The 18,490-nt window shown below is 56.5% G+C and overlaps 1 protein-coding gene across 1 annotated transcript; it reads right to left on the reverse strand.

The window, feature by feature from the left end:
• Window positions 1-2,276: 2,276 nt before the first annotated feature.
• Window positions 2,277-18,490, reverse strand: COL9A2 (collagen type IX alpha 2 chain). The gene is made up of 32 exons (XM_083879395.1): window positions 18,416-18,490; window positions 14,966-15,040; window positions 13,847-13,882; window positions 13,695-13,757; window positions 12,903-12,956; window positions 12,466-12,501; window positions 12,261-12,284; window positions 12,073-12,126; window positions 11,824-11,877; window positions 11,591-11,638; window positions 11,416-11,472; window positions 10,653-10,706; window positions 10,085-10,138; window positions 9,512-9,565; window positions 9,334-9,387; window positions 9,202-9,255; window positions 9,002-9,055; window positions 8,803-8,856; window positions 8,583-8,636; window positions 8,294-8,338; window positions 8,135-8,188; window positions 7,860-7,913; window positions 7,735-7,788; window positions 6,427-6,498; window positions 6,309-6,344; window positions 6,162-6,206; window positions 6,050-6,082; window positions 5,414-5,560; window positions 4,982-5,036; window positions 4,135-4,323; window positions 3,927-4,004; window positions 2,277-3,094 (listed from the first exon to the last, which is right to left on the reverse strand). Exons 1-32 carry the CDS (start codon window positions 18,485-18,487, stop codon window positions 2,889-2,891), a joined length of 2,073 nt encoding a protein of 690 aa, XP_083735521.1. The 5' UTR covers window positions 18,488-18,490; the 3' UTR covers window positions 2,277-2,888.

Below are 18,490 nucleotides of genomic sequence, written 5' to 3' on the forward strand. Positions count from 1 at the left end.
TTTGCCTTTTTTTTTTTTCCTCTGGAAAAGCAGGATCAGCTTCCCAAACTTTGGGGCTGGGAGCGCCATTCCCGGTGTTTTGATGGAGTTTGGGATTCATTTTTCCAACCTTCCAGCAGAACAAACCACTTTAAAAGAACAAATCCCTCTTTTCAGGAGACAAAAAAAGCCCCTCCCCATCAAACAATAATCCAAGAATTAAAAATTCAGGAATTTTATGGCACCTCCAATAACGAACTCCCGTCCTCAGCTGCTCATTTACGCATTTCAGCCCTTGTTTAATATTCTAATTAGCGGTTAATCAGCTATCGAGAGAGAACAAACGGTGATTAGCTCATCTTCATCCCCCTCCAGATGATTTGGGCTCATCAAAATCAAAAATTTTCCTGGTATTCCTGAATTATTCATGGCCACGGGAATGTCCCCGGGTGGGGTTTAGGAGAACCGAGGGGGACACGGTGCCTTTTGGGGGAAAAAGGTGCTTTGGATGGGATTTTGGGGAAAAAATTCCTTCCTGGGAGGGTGGGGAAGGAGCTGGGATGGATTTCCCAGGAAAACCGTGGCTGCCACATCCCTGGGAGGAACAACCTGGGACAATGGAAGGTCACCCTGCTCATTACATTTAATTATTCCAGCCTATCGTTCATCCAGATTCCTCCTCTCCTCTTTCCCTACAGCTTCCCAAGGATCTGGGGAGCGGGTGAAAGCTCCTCCTGGAGGTCTCAGGTGTGGAGGAGGAATTGGTGCCATCCCAAAAGGATTCCTTGATTCCCTTTTTCCCTTCCCCATCCTACCGAAGGCAGCCAGGACAACCTTCATCATTCCCGGCAGGAGCCGATTCTTAAAGCTCTTGGAATAATTTGGGAAATTTCCAGCAGGTTTTGCTGGCCCTGGCTTGGATCCTGCCTGGGAACAGGGATCAGCTGAGGTGACAAGGACTGGGCTGGCTCCCAGGAGAATCCATGAGGCACGAGCAGGTGGGAGAGAGAGACAGGCAGGAGCTCCAGACAGCTGCTTCCCGGAATTTTAATTAATTCCCCATAATTTTTTTTATTCTTCCCAGACGCCGGCTTTGCCAGGCTCTGGATTCCCGGCGCCTCCCGGGATGGATCAGGAAGGTCAAAGCTGCCTCTGGCCAAGACAGAGCTCTCCCTCAGCGCTTTTTAGGAAGTTGTGCTGGCTCTGGGAGCAGCTGGAGCAGCTGGAGCAGCGTCCCCGGGTGTCCTGGAGCTCATCCATCCCATCCCATCCCGGGGCTGAGGAGCTCCTGAGGAATTCCTGAATCCCCCTGGATTCTCAGGGTGCTCCACAGGCACAGCAGAGCCTTTCCAGGGTCTGTCCTGGGAAAGTGGCTTTTCCCTGCTCACCCCCTGATCCCTCCTGGAAATGTCTTTTCCTGCTCCAGAACCAAAATTCAGCTCCTGATCCCTCCTGGGAGTGGCTTTTCCTGCTCCAGAACCTGAACTCAGCTCCTGATCCCTCCTGGAACTGTTTTTTCCCTGCTCCAGGACTAAAATTTGGCCCCTGATCCCTCCTGGAAATGTCTTTTCCTGCTCCAGCACCAAAATTCAGCTCCTGATCCCTCCTGGGAGTGGCTTTTCCTGCTCCAGAACCTGAATTCAGCCTCTGATCCCTCCTGGAACTGTTTTTCTCCTGTTCCAGGACCAAAATTCAGCTCCTGATCCCTCCTGGAACTGTTTTTCTCCTGTTCCAGGACCAAAATTCAGCTCCTGATCCCACCTGGAAGTGTTTTTTTTCCTGCTCCAGGACCAAAACTCAGCTCCCAGCCCCTTCCAGCTCTTTCATGTCCATCCCAAAAGTGGGAAGGGGTCAAAGGAATGGAATTTCCCCCTTTTTCCCCCAGGAGCTGAGCCCAGTCCTGGGGAATGATGCTCCAGCCCCTTCCAGAAGTAAAACCACGTTTATCGGGAATATTCCCGGCTGGAAGAGCGAATTCCACGGGCGGGCAGCTCCCTCTCGTGGGGAAAACCAGAGCTGGCCTGTGCTCCAGATGTGCGGCACAGCTGGAGCGGGATCCCAGGCTTTGGACAGCGGGAATTCCTCGGGAATTCAACGGGAATTCCAGGGTTGGATGTTTTCCAGCTGTTCCATCTCCACATTTGGGTTCCAATCTCTTGGGATTGTCATCCAGACTGTTTCCTTATGGGATGAAGCAACTTCATCCCCCCCAAAAATCTGCATTCTTGATCCAAAGAAATCCACACACATCATTCCATTTATTAAGAATCCAGCTTGGTTTTATTATTTATCCAAAAGTTGGTGTTCTCCTCGTCACAGGTATAAAATATTCCTATTTTTTTATCCCTATTTTACAAAGATTTACAGCTCTGGGAGTGACCAAGTCGGAGCTGGGAATTCTCTTAATTAATCAAACCATTATTTTGTTGGGAGGCTTGAAAATTTCTGATTTAAAAAAAAAAAAAAAAAAAGCTAAAAAAAGGGGAAGGATAAAAAGCGAATTTCCACGAGCTCCTTTGAACATCACAGGGAGAGAGGTTTATAAAATTTATTCCAGTTGGGTTTTTTTTTTGTTCTTGGGATTTTTTGGGGTTTGTTTTGTTTTGGGGTTTTTGGGGGGATTTTTTTTGGTTGGTTTGGGTTTTTTTTTTAGAAAGGGCACAGGGAGCAGGTTTGGAACCCCACGGATGGAAAGAGGATTTGAGGCCACCCTTTGGGGGCGGCCTTTGGGGACACCCAAACCGTGCGTCCCCACCCCAAAAATCACCTCCCACGGCTGCGTTTTCCCTATGGCCTCCCTCATTCCAGCATTCCCAACCACTGGGAAATCACGGGAACGCTCCTTACGGAATCACAGTGCCGTGGTCACTTGGGGGACGGATTTTATGGGGTTTGTTGGGGGGAATTTCTCAGTAGAGGGGCCCCTTGATGCTGCCGGGCTCAGTGAGACGAGCGGCCGCATAGGCCGAGGCTCCCAGGCAGGCGGCGGGTTCGCAGAATCCCGGGAATCCCGCGGGGCCCGGCAATCCCGGCTTTCCAGCCTCTCCCGGGGAGCCCGGCACGCCTCGTTCTCCGGCTTTGCCATCCACAGCATGGCCAGGGATGCCAGGGAGACCTGGAATGGGGAATGGGAGAGTTGTTTAGAGAGAGGGAAATAGGGGTTGGGGTTTGGGGATGATGCTGGGGAGGGCGGGGAGAGAAATTCCAGTGGTAGAGATGGGGAAGATGGAAGGGAAGGATGGTCCAGGTGGGAGGTTTGTGGGATGAGCCCTTGGCAGGTTTTGTGGGATGGATGTGGGAATATTTACAGGATTAATCTGGGTGGGGTTTGTGGGTTGAACCTCAAGTTTTACGGGATGAAGCTGGGCAAATGTTGTGGGATGGATCTGGGAACATTTACAGGATGAACCTGGGCACGTTTTGTGGGATGAACCTGAGGTTTTATGGGATGAACCTCAGTGGGTTTGTGGGATGAACCCGGGTGGGTTTGTGACTGTTGAGATTTTGTGGGATGAACCTGGGCAGATTTACAGGATGAGCCTGGGTGGGTTTGTGGGATGAACCTGGCCAGGTTTTGTGGGATGAGCTTGTGCAGGTTTTATGGGATGAACTTGGGCAGCTTCTGTGTGAAGATCTTGGGCAGGTTTTGTGGGATGACCCTGGGCAAGTTTCCGGGATGACCCTGGGCAGGTTTCTGAGATGAACCTGGTTTGGTTTTGTGGGATGAACATGAGAAGGTTTTGTGGGATAAACGTGAGCAGATTTACAGGATAATAAACCCGGGTTGGTTTTGTGGGATGGAACTGTTCAGGTTTTGTGGGATGAACCTGGCTGGGTTTTGCAGGATGAACCCAAGCAGGTTTTGTGGGATGGATCAGAAGGTCCCCAGCTCATCACCCCGAGGTGACAAAGGCCACGTGGCCGTGCCTGGGGACAGCTGCTCTCACCTGGGATCCCTGGAGGACCCGGCATTCCCGGGTGGCCACGGCCGACTTCTCCCCGCTCGCCCTTCTCTCCTCTCTTCCCTGTGGGGATAAAAAAGCAGGAAGGAATCCATGGAAACCCCGGATGGGACAGGAGGGCTCTGCCCCGCTCAGGGACGGGCAGTGCCACCGCCAGGAGGGTTTTACCTGTCCCACTGCCACCATCACCCACCTTTGGGTCCGACATTCCCGACCTGCCCGACGGCTCCCAGGATTCCGGGGACACCTCGGGGTCCCATGGGGCCGTGGGGTCCCTGCTCACCGGGGGGTCCTGGGGGCCCGGGGGGGCCGGGGGGTCCCATGGCCCCGACCCCGCCCAGGGCGGCTCTCCTGGTGCTCACGGCCACCTCTGCCAGCTGCTCTGTGGGGCACAGAGGGGCCAGGATGGGATCCATGGCATGGGATCAATGGGATCCATGGAATGGGATAGATGGGATGGGATCCATGAGATCCATGGGATCCAGGGGATGGTGTCAATGGGATCCACAGGATGCAATCAGTGGGATCCATGGGGTCCACAGGATGGGGTCCACAGGATCCATGGGAACCATGGGATGGGATCCACGGGAACCATGGGATACGATCAATGGCATGGGATCCATGGGATGGGATCCATGGCATGCATTGAATGGGATCAATGGGATCCATGGAATGGGATAGATGGTATGAGATCCACGGGATTCATGGGATGGGGTCAGTGGGATCCATGGAATGGGATCCACAAGGTCCATGGGATGGGATCCATGGAATCCATAGAATGGGATTGATGGGATCCATGGGAATGGGATCAATGAGATCCATGGGATGGGATCAATGGGATTGATGGGATCCATGGGATGGGATCCATGGGATCCATTTAATTGAATCCATGAGATCCATGGGATGGGATACACAGGGTGGGATCCACTGGATCCATGGGATGGAATCCATGCAATGGGATCCATGGGATGGGACTAACAGGATCCATGGGATGGACTCCACGGGATCCATGGGATGTGGTGGCCCTGCTCAGCCCTCACCTTGCAGCATCTTCAGCACCACGTCCACGATGTGCTGGTCCCCAGCGTCCCGACCCTGCCAGGAAAGGGAATTCCGCTCCTTCCGTCCCCTCCCAGAGCCATTCCCAACCCAGATCCCAATCCCAGGTCACCTTCCCACCCTGCTCCTCCCCGTTCTGTCCCAGTGCTCCATGCTCAGCTCGTGACATTTGAGCCCAAAGTGAAGGTTTTAGGGAAAAATCCCAACCCCTGGTTTATACAGGGATGGATTATGGATGCCATACACGGTGGGAAAGGGAATTCCTGCCCAGGAAAGCAGGATCCCAGCCCTGAATGGAACAGCAGCTCCTTCCCAGAGGGATTGGGAGGGAAGGAGGGGCAATTCCTGCAGAGCTGAGGGCGCTGGGCGGGTGAGGAGGGCTGTGGGATGGGGATGAGGGATGGGATACTCACGGCTGTGCCCCTCGGGCCCGGCATCCCCGGCACTCCTCGTTCCCCCACCAGCCCCCGAGGGCCGGGCGGGCCGGGATAGCCCCGAACTCCCGGTGCTCCTGCGTCCCCCGAGGGGCCCGGAAAGCCCAGGTCTCCCTGGATGCCTTGCTGGAGGAGGGATGGAGAGAGAGGGGCGTGAGGGGCTCAGGGGCTGAGCACGGGGCTGCACAAAGAGCCCCAAACCTGCCAAAAACCACAGGCAGGGCTGGATCCCAAATGGGGCTGGGGCTGAATCCAGGGTTGGGTTCCAAATGGGGGCTGAGCCTGAATCCATGTCTGGATCCCAAAAATTTGGGCTGGGGCTGAATCTGGGGCTGATCCCAAAAATTGGGGCTGAGCCTGAATCCAGGGCTGGATCCCAAAAATTGGGGCTGAGCCTGAACCTGCGGCTGGATCCCAAACTGGGGCTGAGCCTGAATCCAGGGTTTAACCCCAAAGAGGAGCTGAGCCTGAATCCAGGGCTGATTGTGGTCCCATCTGGCCCCATCTCCAGGGAAAACATTCCCTCAGCACTCAGCAGCTCCAGGGATCACCAGCAGGATCCCACAAATCCTCCCAAGTTTTGGGGCCCCTTTGGTCCCAAACCCCATCACTCACCTGTCCCTTGGGTCCTGGCTCTCCTGATTCCCCCTGGGGACAGAGGACATGGGAATTTAGGGATGGAATTATGCGATGGAGGTGGGATTTAAGGCCAGGATCCCCCACTCACCTTCTCTCCCTTGAGCCCTGCCAGGCCGTGAACACCGGGATCTCCCTAAAGCAAAGGAGAGATGGGAACATTCCCAAAGTCACCTTTGGGATGAGGGGGGAATTCATGGAGAAGGTGCCTGGAGCTCTGTTCAACCCCTGTACTCACAACGCTGCCTTTGGGGCCGGTTTTCCCTGGAGAGCCCTGGAAAAAAGGGAGAAGTGGGATGAGCCCAGCTCAGAGCAGAGTCCCCGAGAAGCCACCTCGCTGTCCCCAGAGCTGTCACCTTGTCTCCTTTGACTCCAGGCAAGCCTTGGGGTCCTGGGATGCCTGGTGGGCCCTGCTCGCCCTTTGGCCCCTGGAAATCCAAGGAAAATGGGAAAAGGAGTGAGGAGAGGAAATGGAAAGAGCTTTTCCCATCAGGGAGTTCTCCCCAAGGCATTGAGGTGCAGGGGCAGCTCCCCATCCTCCAGATGATCCCAAATCTCAGCTCTGAGCAGGGACAGGACACAAAACTGTAGAGAATCCACTCCAAGAGCTTTAATCTCCCAGGGATGGATTCCTGTCCCCAGGAAAAACACCAAAACTCCTTTTTTTGGCTGTTTTTTCCAGCACAGGAAAGCTCTGGAGAGGGGCTGGGCCTCCCCTGCTCTCCTGGGATGGGAGGAAATTCCTGTCCCAGTTGGGGTCCCATTAATCCCTGAGCTATTCCCTAATCCCTCAGCAGCAGGACAGGCACGGGATTGATCCCAGGATCAAAGGGGAGGTCTGGCTGTGTCCTGCTGATCCAGGTCTGGGTTTGGCATGCCCCATCCTGGGGCTGAGCATCCCCCGTGGCCCAGCCTGGATTTGGGGACAACTCAGAGCATGTCCCATGTCCCTGTGCAGCTTTGGGGACAAGTCAGAGCATTCCCTGTGTCCCATCCCAGCTCTGGGGACAACTCAGAGCATTCCCCATGTCCCAGCCTGACTTTGGGGACAGTTCAGAGCATCTCCCATGTCCTGGCCTGGTTTTGGGGACAACTCACCAGATTTAGGGACAGCTCAGAGCATTCCCCATGTCCGAGACTGGCTCTGGGGACAACTCAGAGCATCTCCCATGTCCCAGCTTGGCTTTGGGGACAATTCATCTGCTTTGGGAACAACTTATTGGATTTAGGGACAGCTCAGAGGATCTCTTATCTCCCAGCCCAGCTTTGGGGACAGTTCAGAGTATCTCCCACATCCCAGTTTGGTTTTGGGGACAACTCAACACATTTAGGGACAGCTCAGAGCATTCCCTGTCTCCCAGCCCAGCTTTGGGGACAACTCAGAGCATTCCCCATGTCCCAGCCTGACTTTGGGGACAGTTCAGAGCATCCCCAGTATTCCAGCCCAGCTTTGGGGACAACTTACCGGATTTAGGGACAGCTCAGAGCATCTCCCATGTACCAGAGTGGCTTTGGGGACAGCTCAGAGCATGTCCCATGTCCCAGCGCAGCTTTGGGGACAGCTCAGAGTGTGTCTTGTGTCCCAGCCTGGCTTTGGGGACAACTCAGAGCATTCCCCGTGTTCTGGCTCTGGGGACAACTCACCGGCTCTGGGGACAACTCACCACTCTGCCCTGCTCCCCGGGGGCACCCACGAGGCCACGCTCTCCCCTGTCACCCTGCAGAGAGCAGCAGGGTCAGGGCCAGCCCCCCTGGCACGGCCACCACCCCCCCAGTGTCCCCAACTCACCTTCAGCCCGGGGACACCCTGCGGGCCCTGCTCACCCCGAGGTCCGGGCTCGCCCTAAAAACGGGAAAGAAAAAACCCACAAAGTTTGGGATTCGGCGGATTTGGGACTCCTTGTCCTTCCCCGAGGGAAGGGTGGCCCTGTCCTTGTCACCACAGCAGGATGGGGACAGGAGTGCCCGATTTGCAGGAAAAGGGGGGGAAAAAAAGGAAAAAAGAGAGAAAGATCAGCCCCAAGGTTGTCCCCGGGAGAGACACAGGGACATCTTGGTACTTACGAGCTGCCCTGGGGCACCGGTGACACCGGGGTGGCCCCGAGGACCCACTTCACCCTGGGATGGGACAGAGAGAGAGGTGGGTAAGTGGGGACAGGGAGGGGACACGGGGACAGGGAGGGGACAAGAGCCACAGAGTGGACGCTCAGAGGTGTCACCCACCTTGTCACCTGGGCCACCTTTGCTTCCTGGCTGGCCTGGCAATCCCTAAGGGAACAAAGCCAGGATCAATCCTTGGGGACAGCTCAGTGTCCCCTCGGGGTGCTGGCACATGGTGTCACCCCTGGCACAGGGTGTCACCCCTGGGCACAGCTCGGTGTCCCTGCAGGGTGCTGGCCCTGGCTCAGGGTGTCACCCCTGGGCACAGCTCGGTGTCCCTGCAGGGTGCTGGCCCTGGCACCCCTGGCTCAGGGTGTCACCCCTCAGGGGACAGGTGGGGTCCTGCACTCACGGCTTGTCCCCGGTGTCCCGGTGTCCCCGGGCGTCCAGCCTGTCCAGTGCCACCCTGTGAGAGACAGAGGGGGTGTCACCAGCAGTGGGGGTCCCACAGGTGGGCGAGGAACTCCTGCCCAAGGAGGGGACAGTGCCCTTGACCCCGGGGCAGGAGCTGCCACGCCAAGGGACATTGTTCCCTGTGCCCTTCCCTGGGGCAGCACCTGCAGCTCCCTCACCTTCACTCCGGGGATCCCTGGGGTGCCATCCTTGCCATCGATGCCAGGGAGACCCTGGAAAGGGGGAGGAGTCACTCGTGTGACACCTCAAAGGGACTCAAACCTCATGGTGGGGACAAAAAAATGCGGGAAGGGAAAGGGACATTCCAGGTCTGGGCTGGTGCCCAGGCAGGGAACAGGTGCCACCAGCTGTACTCACATTCTCCCCCTTGGGGCCGATGTCACCCTGGGGTCCCCTGATGCCACGGCCACCCTAGAGCAGGAGGGGACAAGTGTCAGTGTCCTGCTGGTGCAGGGGGACAGAGATGTCCCTCCAGGGCACCCTGGGCAGAGCCCTTTCCAATGGGAATGGTGCCAAGCTGGGGAAAAGGGGACACCGGCATTGGAGGTGTCACCTACCTGCTCTCCCTTGTCACCAGCATCCCCAGGTGGTCCCTTGGGGCCTTCCCTGCCCTGGAGGAGAGAGGAAAACAAGGACTGAGCAGGGCCAGGTGGGATCCCAGAGCACCCAGGGGTGAGGGGGGCACCCACCGGCCGCCCGGCTGCTCCGATGCTCCCGACCATGCCCTTGTAGCCAGCAGGACCCTGCAAGGAGAGCATGGAAAGGGTCAATTCCCACCCCAATCCACCCTGGAGCTGCCCAGCATGGCAGGGATGCTGCTGGGAGTGTTCTCCATGGGATCTGCAGCCCCCAGGCACCCGCACTCACCGTCTCACCCTTGGGTCCTGCCATGCCAGGATAACCCCTGAGGCCCTGAGGTCCCTGCAGGGAAGGAAACCACAGCCAATTAACTGGGGGAAAATCCCCTCAGGAGCAGCAATTACACCAAACAGGAGGAATTCCAGTCCCTCCTAATTCCAGAGCCTCCCACCAGGTGCTTTTCCAGCTGTCAGTTCCATCACTCCCAACTGGAGCCACTTCCCTGTGCCAGAGCTCTTGGCTTCAAAGCGGGTTTGCCCTTTCCTGGCGTGGAGGGCTCAGCCCAGTTAATTTGCTTTTCATCTTCAAAGTGCTCTGAGAATTCCAGTGGCTTTCATTTCCCCTCCTGGGGCAAGGGGGGACTCAGGGGACAGCAGGGATTTATTCCAAATTATCCCTGGGAACAAGCCAGAGGGAGAGGTGGAGGGGACGGGATGATCCACGGAGAGGGATGGGATGAAGGTTTGCTGGGAGTGGGGACAGGCTGGTGTCACCTCCCTTGTGTGGGGACAAGGACAAAGAGGCCACCCCCAGTTCCTGGAGCACTTGGGGGACAGGGGAAAAGAGGAATGAAGGATTTACCGGAGGGCCTGGGATTCCTTGTTCTCCAGAGGCACCAATGTCCCCCTTGGGGCCCTGGGGATGGAGAGAAAAGGGAATGTTGGAGGGAGAGGAGGGGACAAAGCACCTTGGGGACACCACAGCCCTCAGCCAGCACCCCGCAGGGGACGGGGACAGGTGGCACAGCCACCATGGCAAGGCCACCCTGGTCTCCCATTCCCACCTTCCCTGTTTTCCTCTTTCCTCCCTTCTTCCTTTCCCTTCCCAAAACTCCTGCCCTTGCTTCAGCCCCATAGGGACAGCCACACCTGGATCCTGCTGGGACTGTGATGGGATTGACTGGGATCCTGCTGAGATACTATTGGGATCTGGCTGGGATCCTGCTCAGATCCTCCAGGGATCCTGCTGGGATCTGGCTGAGATCATACTTGGATCTGGCTGGGATCCTGATGAGGATCCTACTAAGGCCCTGCTTTGATCCTGCTCAGATCCTGCAGGGATCCTGCTGGAATCTTGCCAGGATCCTGTTAAGATCCTGCAGGGATCCTACTGCTGGGATCCCCTGCTGGGATCCTGCTGGGGCACTCACCGTCTCTCCCGGCTTGCCGGGCTCTCCAAGGGCACCGGGGCGGCCTCTGTGTCCCTGAGGCGGGAGAGGAAACCCATGAGGACAGTCCCTGGTGGAGCTGCAGGGTGGTGGCACCATCCTGGTGGCCACGTCCAACAGAGCCACCACATCCCACCCTGGGGAGCCCACTGGGGATGTGGTGGGACCCAAAATCCCACTGGTGACATTAGGGGGGTTCAGAATCCCAGTGGAGACCATGGGGGTGTTGAGAATCTCATTGGGGACATTGGGGGGGGGCTCAGAATCCCACAGGTGACAATGAGGGGCTCAGAATCCCATAAAGGGACATTGAGAGTCTCAAAATCCCACAGGTGACAATGGAGGGCTCAGAATCCCACAGGTGACAATGAGGGGCTCAGAATCCCAGAGGTGACAATGAGGGGCTCAGAATCCCATAAAGGGACATTGAGAGTCTCAAAATCCCACAGGTGACAATGAGGGGCTCAGAATCCCAGAGGTGACATTGGGGGGGGCTCAGAATCCCACAGGTGACAATGAGGGGCTCAGAATCCCACAGGTGACATCCTGAGCTGGGGTTGGGGTGCCACCCCCCAGGAAGGAGCTGGGGACCCACAGGGACCTTTCCAAGAGCACCTTTTACTCCAGGCCTCCCTGTCCTGGTGCTCCAGAGATCCCAGAGAAGGATCCTTCACTCCACCACATCCTGGAGGTGACAATTCCCAAATTTTTCCCCCCCACCACGGACGCTCCAGGACTTCCTTACCTTCAATCCCTGCAGTCCCTGAGGGCCCTTGGGACCCGGGGGGCAGCTGGTGGGGCACTGGGAGGAGAGGAAGGACAAGGATGAGTTGGGAATGACCTGGAGGAGTTTGGGAAGAGAGGGATGGAGGGGTCCTGCTCCAGGTGGGACACAGGGACAAGGTCCTGGCAGCTCTCACCAGGAAATCAGCGCTGCCTTCCAGGCCTTGGAGGTGTCCTGGGAGACCCTGCAGGGAGGGAAACCATCCATGATCTCCTGGAAATCGTTTCCATGGAAAAGTAATCCATGGTTTTACATCAGGAGCAAGGAATGGGGTGGGAGGTGAGAGCCAGAGCTCAAATTCCAGCCCCAATCCTTGGGATGAGCCTGGGGGAAGCTTCTCCCTCCTGGAGGTGCCGGGGAGATACTCACAGGTTTCCCTGGAGGGCCTGGGGGACCCCTGGGGCCATCAGGTCCAGGGTCACCCTAAGGAAAAAGGGCCAGGAAAGGAGAATTTGGGATGGGGAGGCAGAGAGCCAGGATGTCCCAGCAGGAATGGGGACACCCCCAGGGTGATGGCACCAGGGGAACCTCCATTCCCACGTTTTGGGATCATCCCAGGAGCCCTGGAGGGCAGGGAAGCAGCTCCTGGTGGAAGGAAGGGAGGTTTTTCCTCCTCACCTTGGGTCCCAGCACCCCGATCTCCCCGGGAAGTCCAACCTGGCCTGGAAGGCCCTTAGGGAGAAGGGAGAGAAATTCATGGGATGAGAGAGGCCCCATCCCGATTCCTCCCCTCTGGGGCTGCTGAGCTTTGAGCTCCTCCAGCACAATTCCCAGCAGGATCCCAGCACACCCATCCCAGCACTTACGGGGGGTCCTGGCAGTGAAGGACCCTGCAACAATTAAAAAAAAAAAAAAAAAAAAAAAAAAAAAAAAAAAAAAAAAAAAAGGTAGAATTGGTTCAAATCCCCCAAATTCCTGCCCCAAGGAGGGAGATTCCCACCCCAGCACCAAGGATGGAGCAGGGGGGGTTGTGGGGTGCCCACCCCACCCATGGGAGCAGCAGATACTCACAGGGAGCCCTGGTGGCCCTGGGAGTCCAGGCTGGCCCTGCCAGGACACAAGAGGAGAGTCAGGAGCTGGAAAAGGAGGATCTGCTCTGGCAGCTGCTCCAATTCCCCCTCCCTGGATGCAGCCTCGGGGCCAAAAACTTCATCAGGAAGTTCCTCCATCCACAGATCCCTCCCAGAGGGACGGGGATGGTCCCAGGCTGGGGCTGGGAGGGGAACGGGGGGAGCCTGGAAAGGAGGGAGCCTGGGTATGTGGGAATTTGGGAAGGTGGGAATTTGGGAAGGTAGGATCCTGGGAAGGTGGGAAACTGGGGAGGTGGGAGCATGGGAATGAGGGAATTTGGGAAGGTGGGAGCCTGGAAAGGTGGGAAATTGGGAAGGAGGGAAATTGGGAATGTGGGACCCTGGCAATGAGGGAGCCCAGGGCTGCCCCTCACTCACTTTAACCCCCGGCCTGCCGATGGGTCCTGGCTCCCCTTTGGCTCCCGTCAGCCCCTGCCAGGGAAGAGGCACAGGGAGTTATTCCCATTCCTGCTGCTCTCCAGGCAGGAATTCTTGCTGGGTTGAGCCCATCAGGAGGGGCCAAGGGAGGAATTTCCTGGCACAGGGACCCTCCCACCCTGGGCACACCCAGCCCTGGCAGGGACACATGGGGAGCTCCACTCATCCCTGATCCTGATTTTATCCCTGGGATGGGGCAGGAACCCACCCAAACCCCCCTGAGACCCCACCCAGGGGACCTGGGGACAGACAGGGTGAGGTGGCAGCTCTGTCCCCTCCCTGCCAGGTGTGCCAAGGAGGGGACAGTGACAAAGTTACCGGTGCCACCTCATGGGTGCTGAGGGAGTGGGGACAGCAGGGGACATGGAATTGCTTCAGATTCATCCTGGGGGGAACCAAGAGGAGCTCTGCTGGGATCCTAAAGGTGGGAAGGGCTGGAAGAAGCAATTCCCAGGTTCTTTTGGGATCCCAAAGGTGGAAAGGGATGGCAGAAGTTATTCCCGAGCTCATTTGGGATCTCAAAGGTGGGAAGGGGTGCCAAAAGCTCTTTTGGGATTCCCAAGGTGGAAAAGGGTTGCAGAAGCTCTTCCCGAGCTCATTTGGGATTCCCAAGGCACTTTCAGGGATTTGTGCAGGGTCCCATTTTCACGTGGGACAGACCCTGGGGACAAGAGCAGTTTGCTGTGACCCCAAGGACAAGGACAGCACCAGGGGACAGGGGTCAGTTCTCACATCAATGCCCGGCTTCCCTGGAGGTCCATCCAGTCCAGGGGCTCCAGGCTCGCCCTTGACACCCTGGAAAAGGGAAAAAAAGGTTGGGATCAGCTTGGGATGAGCCCCTGTGGAAGGATTGGGATCACCGAGGGAGGGGTGGGGGTACTCACCGGGGAGCCGGGGACTCCAGCAGGACCTTTGTCACCCTGGGGAAAGGGGACAGGGTGGGAAAGGGATCGGTCACCCCACAGGTGAGCCTGGGGGATCCTGTCCCAACCCTAAAACAGGAGGGATCCCACAGGCAGAGCAGGATGGGGCCGGGTTGGGAAGAGTGGGCTGGCTTTTATTGGGGTTTTGTGAGGGAGAATTGGTGGAGGTTGTACTAGGGTTTTGTTAGGGTTGTGCTGGGGTTTTTTGGGCTTTGGTTTTGGTTTTTTGGGGGGTTTTTTTTGAGGGTTTTGTGAGGGTTGCTCTGGGGTTTTGTGAGGATTATGCTGGTTCTTTGAAGGTTGTTCTGGGGTTTTCTGAGGGTTGGATGGGGTTTCTGAAGGGAGCTTTTTTTGAGGTTTTTACTGGGATTTCATGAGGGTTGTTCTGGGGGTTCTGAAGGTTTGATGGGGTTTCCAAAGCGCTGTGGCTGCTCTGGGTATAAATAGCACTAAAATAACACCACAGCCTGGAGAAAGGGCACTTTTAACAGGGCTCCCCTCTGTTCAGGCCCCCATCCCACAACCCCTGGAGCATCCAGAGCCACAATCCCCCCCCAGATCCCTCTGCAGGAATCCCACTGGGGTGTCACTGTCCCCTCCTTCACTGGGCACCTCTGGGGTGGTCCCTGCCCCAACCTCTCTGAGCCTCCTCCACTGCACCCCAACCTCCCTGTCCCACATCCCCCAAAAAACAATTTTTGGGAATTCAGGAGGTCCCAATTCCTGAGCTGTGCACAGAGCTGGATTTGGGGTTCAGCCTCCTGTGTAGAGCTGGGACCTCCCTCTCCCACATTCCCCAAAAACCAATCCAGCCCCCAATTCCTGAGCTGGATTTGGGGTGCAGCATCCTGTGCAGCTCAGACCTCTCTGTCCTACATCCCCCAAAAACCAATCCCAGCCTCCAATTCCTGAGCTGTGCATGGAACTGGATTTGGGGTTCAGCCTCCTGTGCAGAGCTGGGGCTGCTCTGCCCACCCTAAATGAGGAGTGGGAGCAGCAGGGAGCCCCTGTGCCACTCACAATGTCCCTTTTGTGCCGCCTGTCCCCTCCCTCCCTCCCTCCCTCCCCGCAGTCACTCACGTCGATGCCGTCGGCTCCCGGCACTCCGGGGGGACCGGGGGGCCCTCGTGGGCCAGGCTCTCCTGGAGGCCCTCGCTGGGGGGAAAAAGGGATGAGATCTATGTCAGGAAAGACCCCGAGATGTGTGGGAATGTGCTGGGAATTCATCTCCAGGGAGATGGGATGGAGAATACCCCGAGGGGTCAAGGCACGGACGGGGAAATTTGGGATATTTGGAGTGGCACTTCCAGCTCCTCATTCCGTGCCTCTTTCTACCCCATTTCTCCCATCTCCTGCCCTGGTGTCCAGGGTCTCCATGGGGTGATGGCAGCGTTTTTACCCCTCTTTCCTCTTTCCCTGGTGTCCAAGGATCTCCTGACTTGATTGAGTGGGATCTCCATGGGATGAAACTTTGACCCCATTTCTGCTCCCTCTTTCCCTGGTGTCCACGGCCTCCTGCCCCAACAGAGCAGGATCTCCAGGGGATGATGTTTTGACCCTCTTTCCCTGGTGCCCACGGCCTCCTGCCCCAACAGAGCAGGATCTCCAGGGGATGATGTTTTGACCCTCTTTCCCTGGTGCCCACGGCCTCCTGCCCCAACAGAGCAGGATCTCCAGGGGATGATGTTTTGACCCTCTTTCCCTGGTGTCCACGGCCTCCTGCCCCAACAGAGCAGGATCTCCAGGGGATGATGTTTTGACCCTCTTTCCCTGGTGCCCATGGCCTCCTGCCCCCATAGATAGAGGATTTCCATGGAATGACATTTTACCCCATCTCTGCTCCCTCTTTCCCTGGTGTCCAAGGGTCTCCTGCCCCAACAGAGCAGGATCTCCATGGGATGAGTTTTGACCCTCTTTCCCTGGTGCCCATGGCCTCCTGCCCAAATGGAACAGGGATCTCCATGGAATGACATTTTACCCCATTTCTGCTCCCTCTTTCCCTGGTGCCCAAGGGTGTGATCTCCATGGGATGGCAGCATTTCTGTCCCATCTCTGCTCCCTCTTTCCCTGGTGTCCAAGGGTCTCCTGCTCCCATAGATCAAGGATCTCCATGGGATGAGTTTTGACCCTCTTTCTGGTTTCTCTGGACTCTGGGTGTGATCTCCATGGGATGGCAGCATTTCTGTCCCATCTCTGCTCCCTCTTTCCCTGCCTGAATGGAGCAGGATCCCTGAGCATTTCTCCCCCCTCTCCATCCCCCTGTCCTGCCTCTCCCGGAGCTGCGGGGTGTCTGTGGGGTGGCAGCAGCATTTCCCTTTAGCTCAGAGCGGCATTTTTGGGAGCAGTGGCAGGATTGAGGTGCCCAAAGCCCCAGGACGAGGTGGGGACCCCCAGCCCTGTGTGTGACTCTCCCTGGGCAGGGCTGGCTCCGCTCCCAGCTCTGGACAAAAGCTCCATTCAGGGCAGCTCCATCCTGGCTTTGAGGTTTGCACAGGACTCGGCAAAGAAACCTCTGTTATCCTGACAGGGAGTTCAGGGGGAAGAGATTCCAGTCCTGGAGACTGAGCCCTGCTGTTCCTGGAAATGGGAAGCAGGAGGTGGCTGGGCTGTGCTCCTGTGGCTCCTCCAGACCCCCAGGCTGGATTCATTTCAAAAAGAAATATTTCTAAAATATTAATTTAAAAATAAATATTTTAAATTAAATAATGTTGAATTTAAAAAGAATTTAAAAGAAATATTAGATTAATTCAAAAATAATAATTTAAAAATTATTTTAAAAATAATTATATATATATAATGATAATGATATAATAATAATAATTTAAAAGAAATATTAGATTAATTAGAAAATACTAATTTAAAAAAATTATTTAAAAAATAATAATATATATATTATAATAATATATATAAAATAATAATATATATATAAAATAATAATAATTTTTAAAAATTAACCATTGTTAAATTTAAAAAGAAATAATTTTTCAATTTAAAAAGAAATAATTATTTAAAAATAAATAATTATTTTAAATCAAATAATTTTAAATTTTAAAAGAAAATAAATATTAAATAATTTTAAAATAAATAATTATTTAAAAATAAATAAAATAATGAAAAATTAAAATATTAATTTTTAAAATCAATTAAAAAATTAAATACAGTAGTAAATGTAGATGGATGGGGATGAAAGGTGCTGCTGGATCAATCCCTGAGCCGGGGAGGGGGCGAGTCCCAGCCCGGGATGGGCCCTGAAAGGCACCTTTGTCCTGCCCAAGGAACGAATTGCAAAGGGTTCCTTGTTCCCAAAATTCCCGCATCCCCCTGCTCCTCTCCCCTGCTCCTCTCCCCTGCTCCTCTCCCCTGCTCCTCTCCCTGCTCCTCTCCCCTGCCCGCACAGGCCCCGGGGGAGCCCGGGGGATTCAGGAAAGAATTGTCCCCCAGCTCAGGAGCCACGTGGAAAAACTCCCCAAAAGCTCGAAAATCCCATTTATTGATTATTATTTTGCGGCTATAAGGCAAGGAGAGTTTTCCCGGGTGGGATCACAGTGCCTGCCCCTCTGCAGGGCTCCCCTTCCCTTCCTGCAGATCCATTTTCCTCCTGCCCTGGGGGAGCCTGGAGGGTCCCCGGGAGCCCTGGGACACCCCCCTGCAGCCCTGGGACACCCCCCTGCAACCCCGGGACATCCCCCCTGCAACCCCGGGACACCCCCCTGCAACCCCGGGACACCCCCCTGCAGCCCCGGGACACCCCCCTGCAGCCCTGGGACACCCCCCTGCAGCCCCGGGACACCCCCCTGCAACCCCGGGACACCCCCCTGCAACCCCGGGACATCCCCCCTGCAACCCCGGGACACCCCCCTGCAACCCCGGGACACCCCCCTGCAGCCCCGGGACACCCCCCCTGCAGCCCTGGGACACCCCCCTGCAGCCCCGGGACACCCCCCCTGCAGCCCTGGGACACCCCCCTGCAGCCCCGGGACACCCCCCCTGCAGCCCTGGGGCATCCCCCCTGCAGCCCTGGGACACCCCCCTGCAGCCCCGGGACACCCCCCCTGCAGCCCTGGGACACCCCCCTGCAGCCCCGGGACACCCCCCCTGCAGCCCTGGGACACCCCCCGGGAGCCCTGGGACACCCCCCTGCAGCCCCGGGACACCCCCCCTGCAGCCCTGGGACACCCCCCCTGCAGCCCCGGGACACCCCCCCTGCAGCCCCGGGACACCCCCCCTGCAGCCCCGGGACACCCCCCTGCAGCCCCGGGACACCCCCCTGCAGCCCCGGGACACCCCCCTGCAGCCCTGGGACACCCCCCCTGCAGCCCTGGGACACCCCCCTGCAGCAGCAAAATCCCCCAAAAAACTCCAGTGGGAAACACAAAGCCTTTCCAGGGGGGGGATCAAACTAAACTTGATTAACTCCCCAATTTCCGAGTCTGAGAAGGGTTGGGGGGAAATTGCTGGGAAAAGCGAAGGGGAATAAAGAATGTCCCTTCTCCACCCCTCCCCAGCCGGGCCGGGCCGGGCGGCACTCACCAGCTGGGCCAGGCACAGGCAGCAGGTCTGGAGCAGCAGCCAGAGCCGGGACACCGCGGTGACACGGGCCATGGC

This window comes from Zosterops lateralis (assembly GCF_965231275.1).
Source record: "Zosterops lateralis genome assembly, chromosome: 28".
Classification (NCBI taxonomy): domain Eukaryota; kingdom Metazoa; phylum Chordata; class Aves; order Passeriformes; family Zosteropidae; genus Zosterops; species Zosterops lateralis.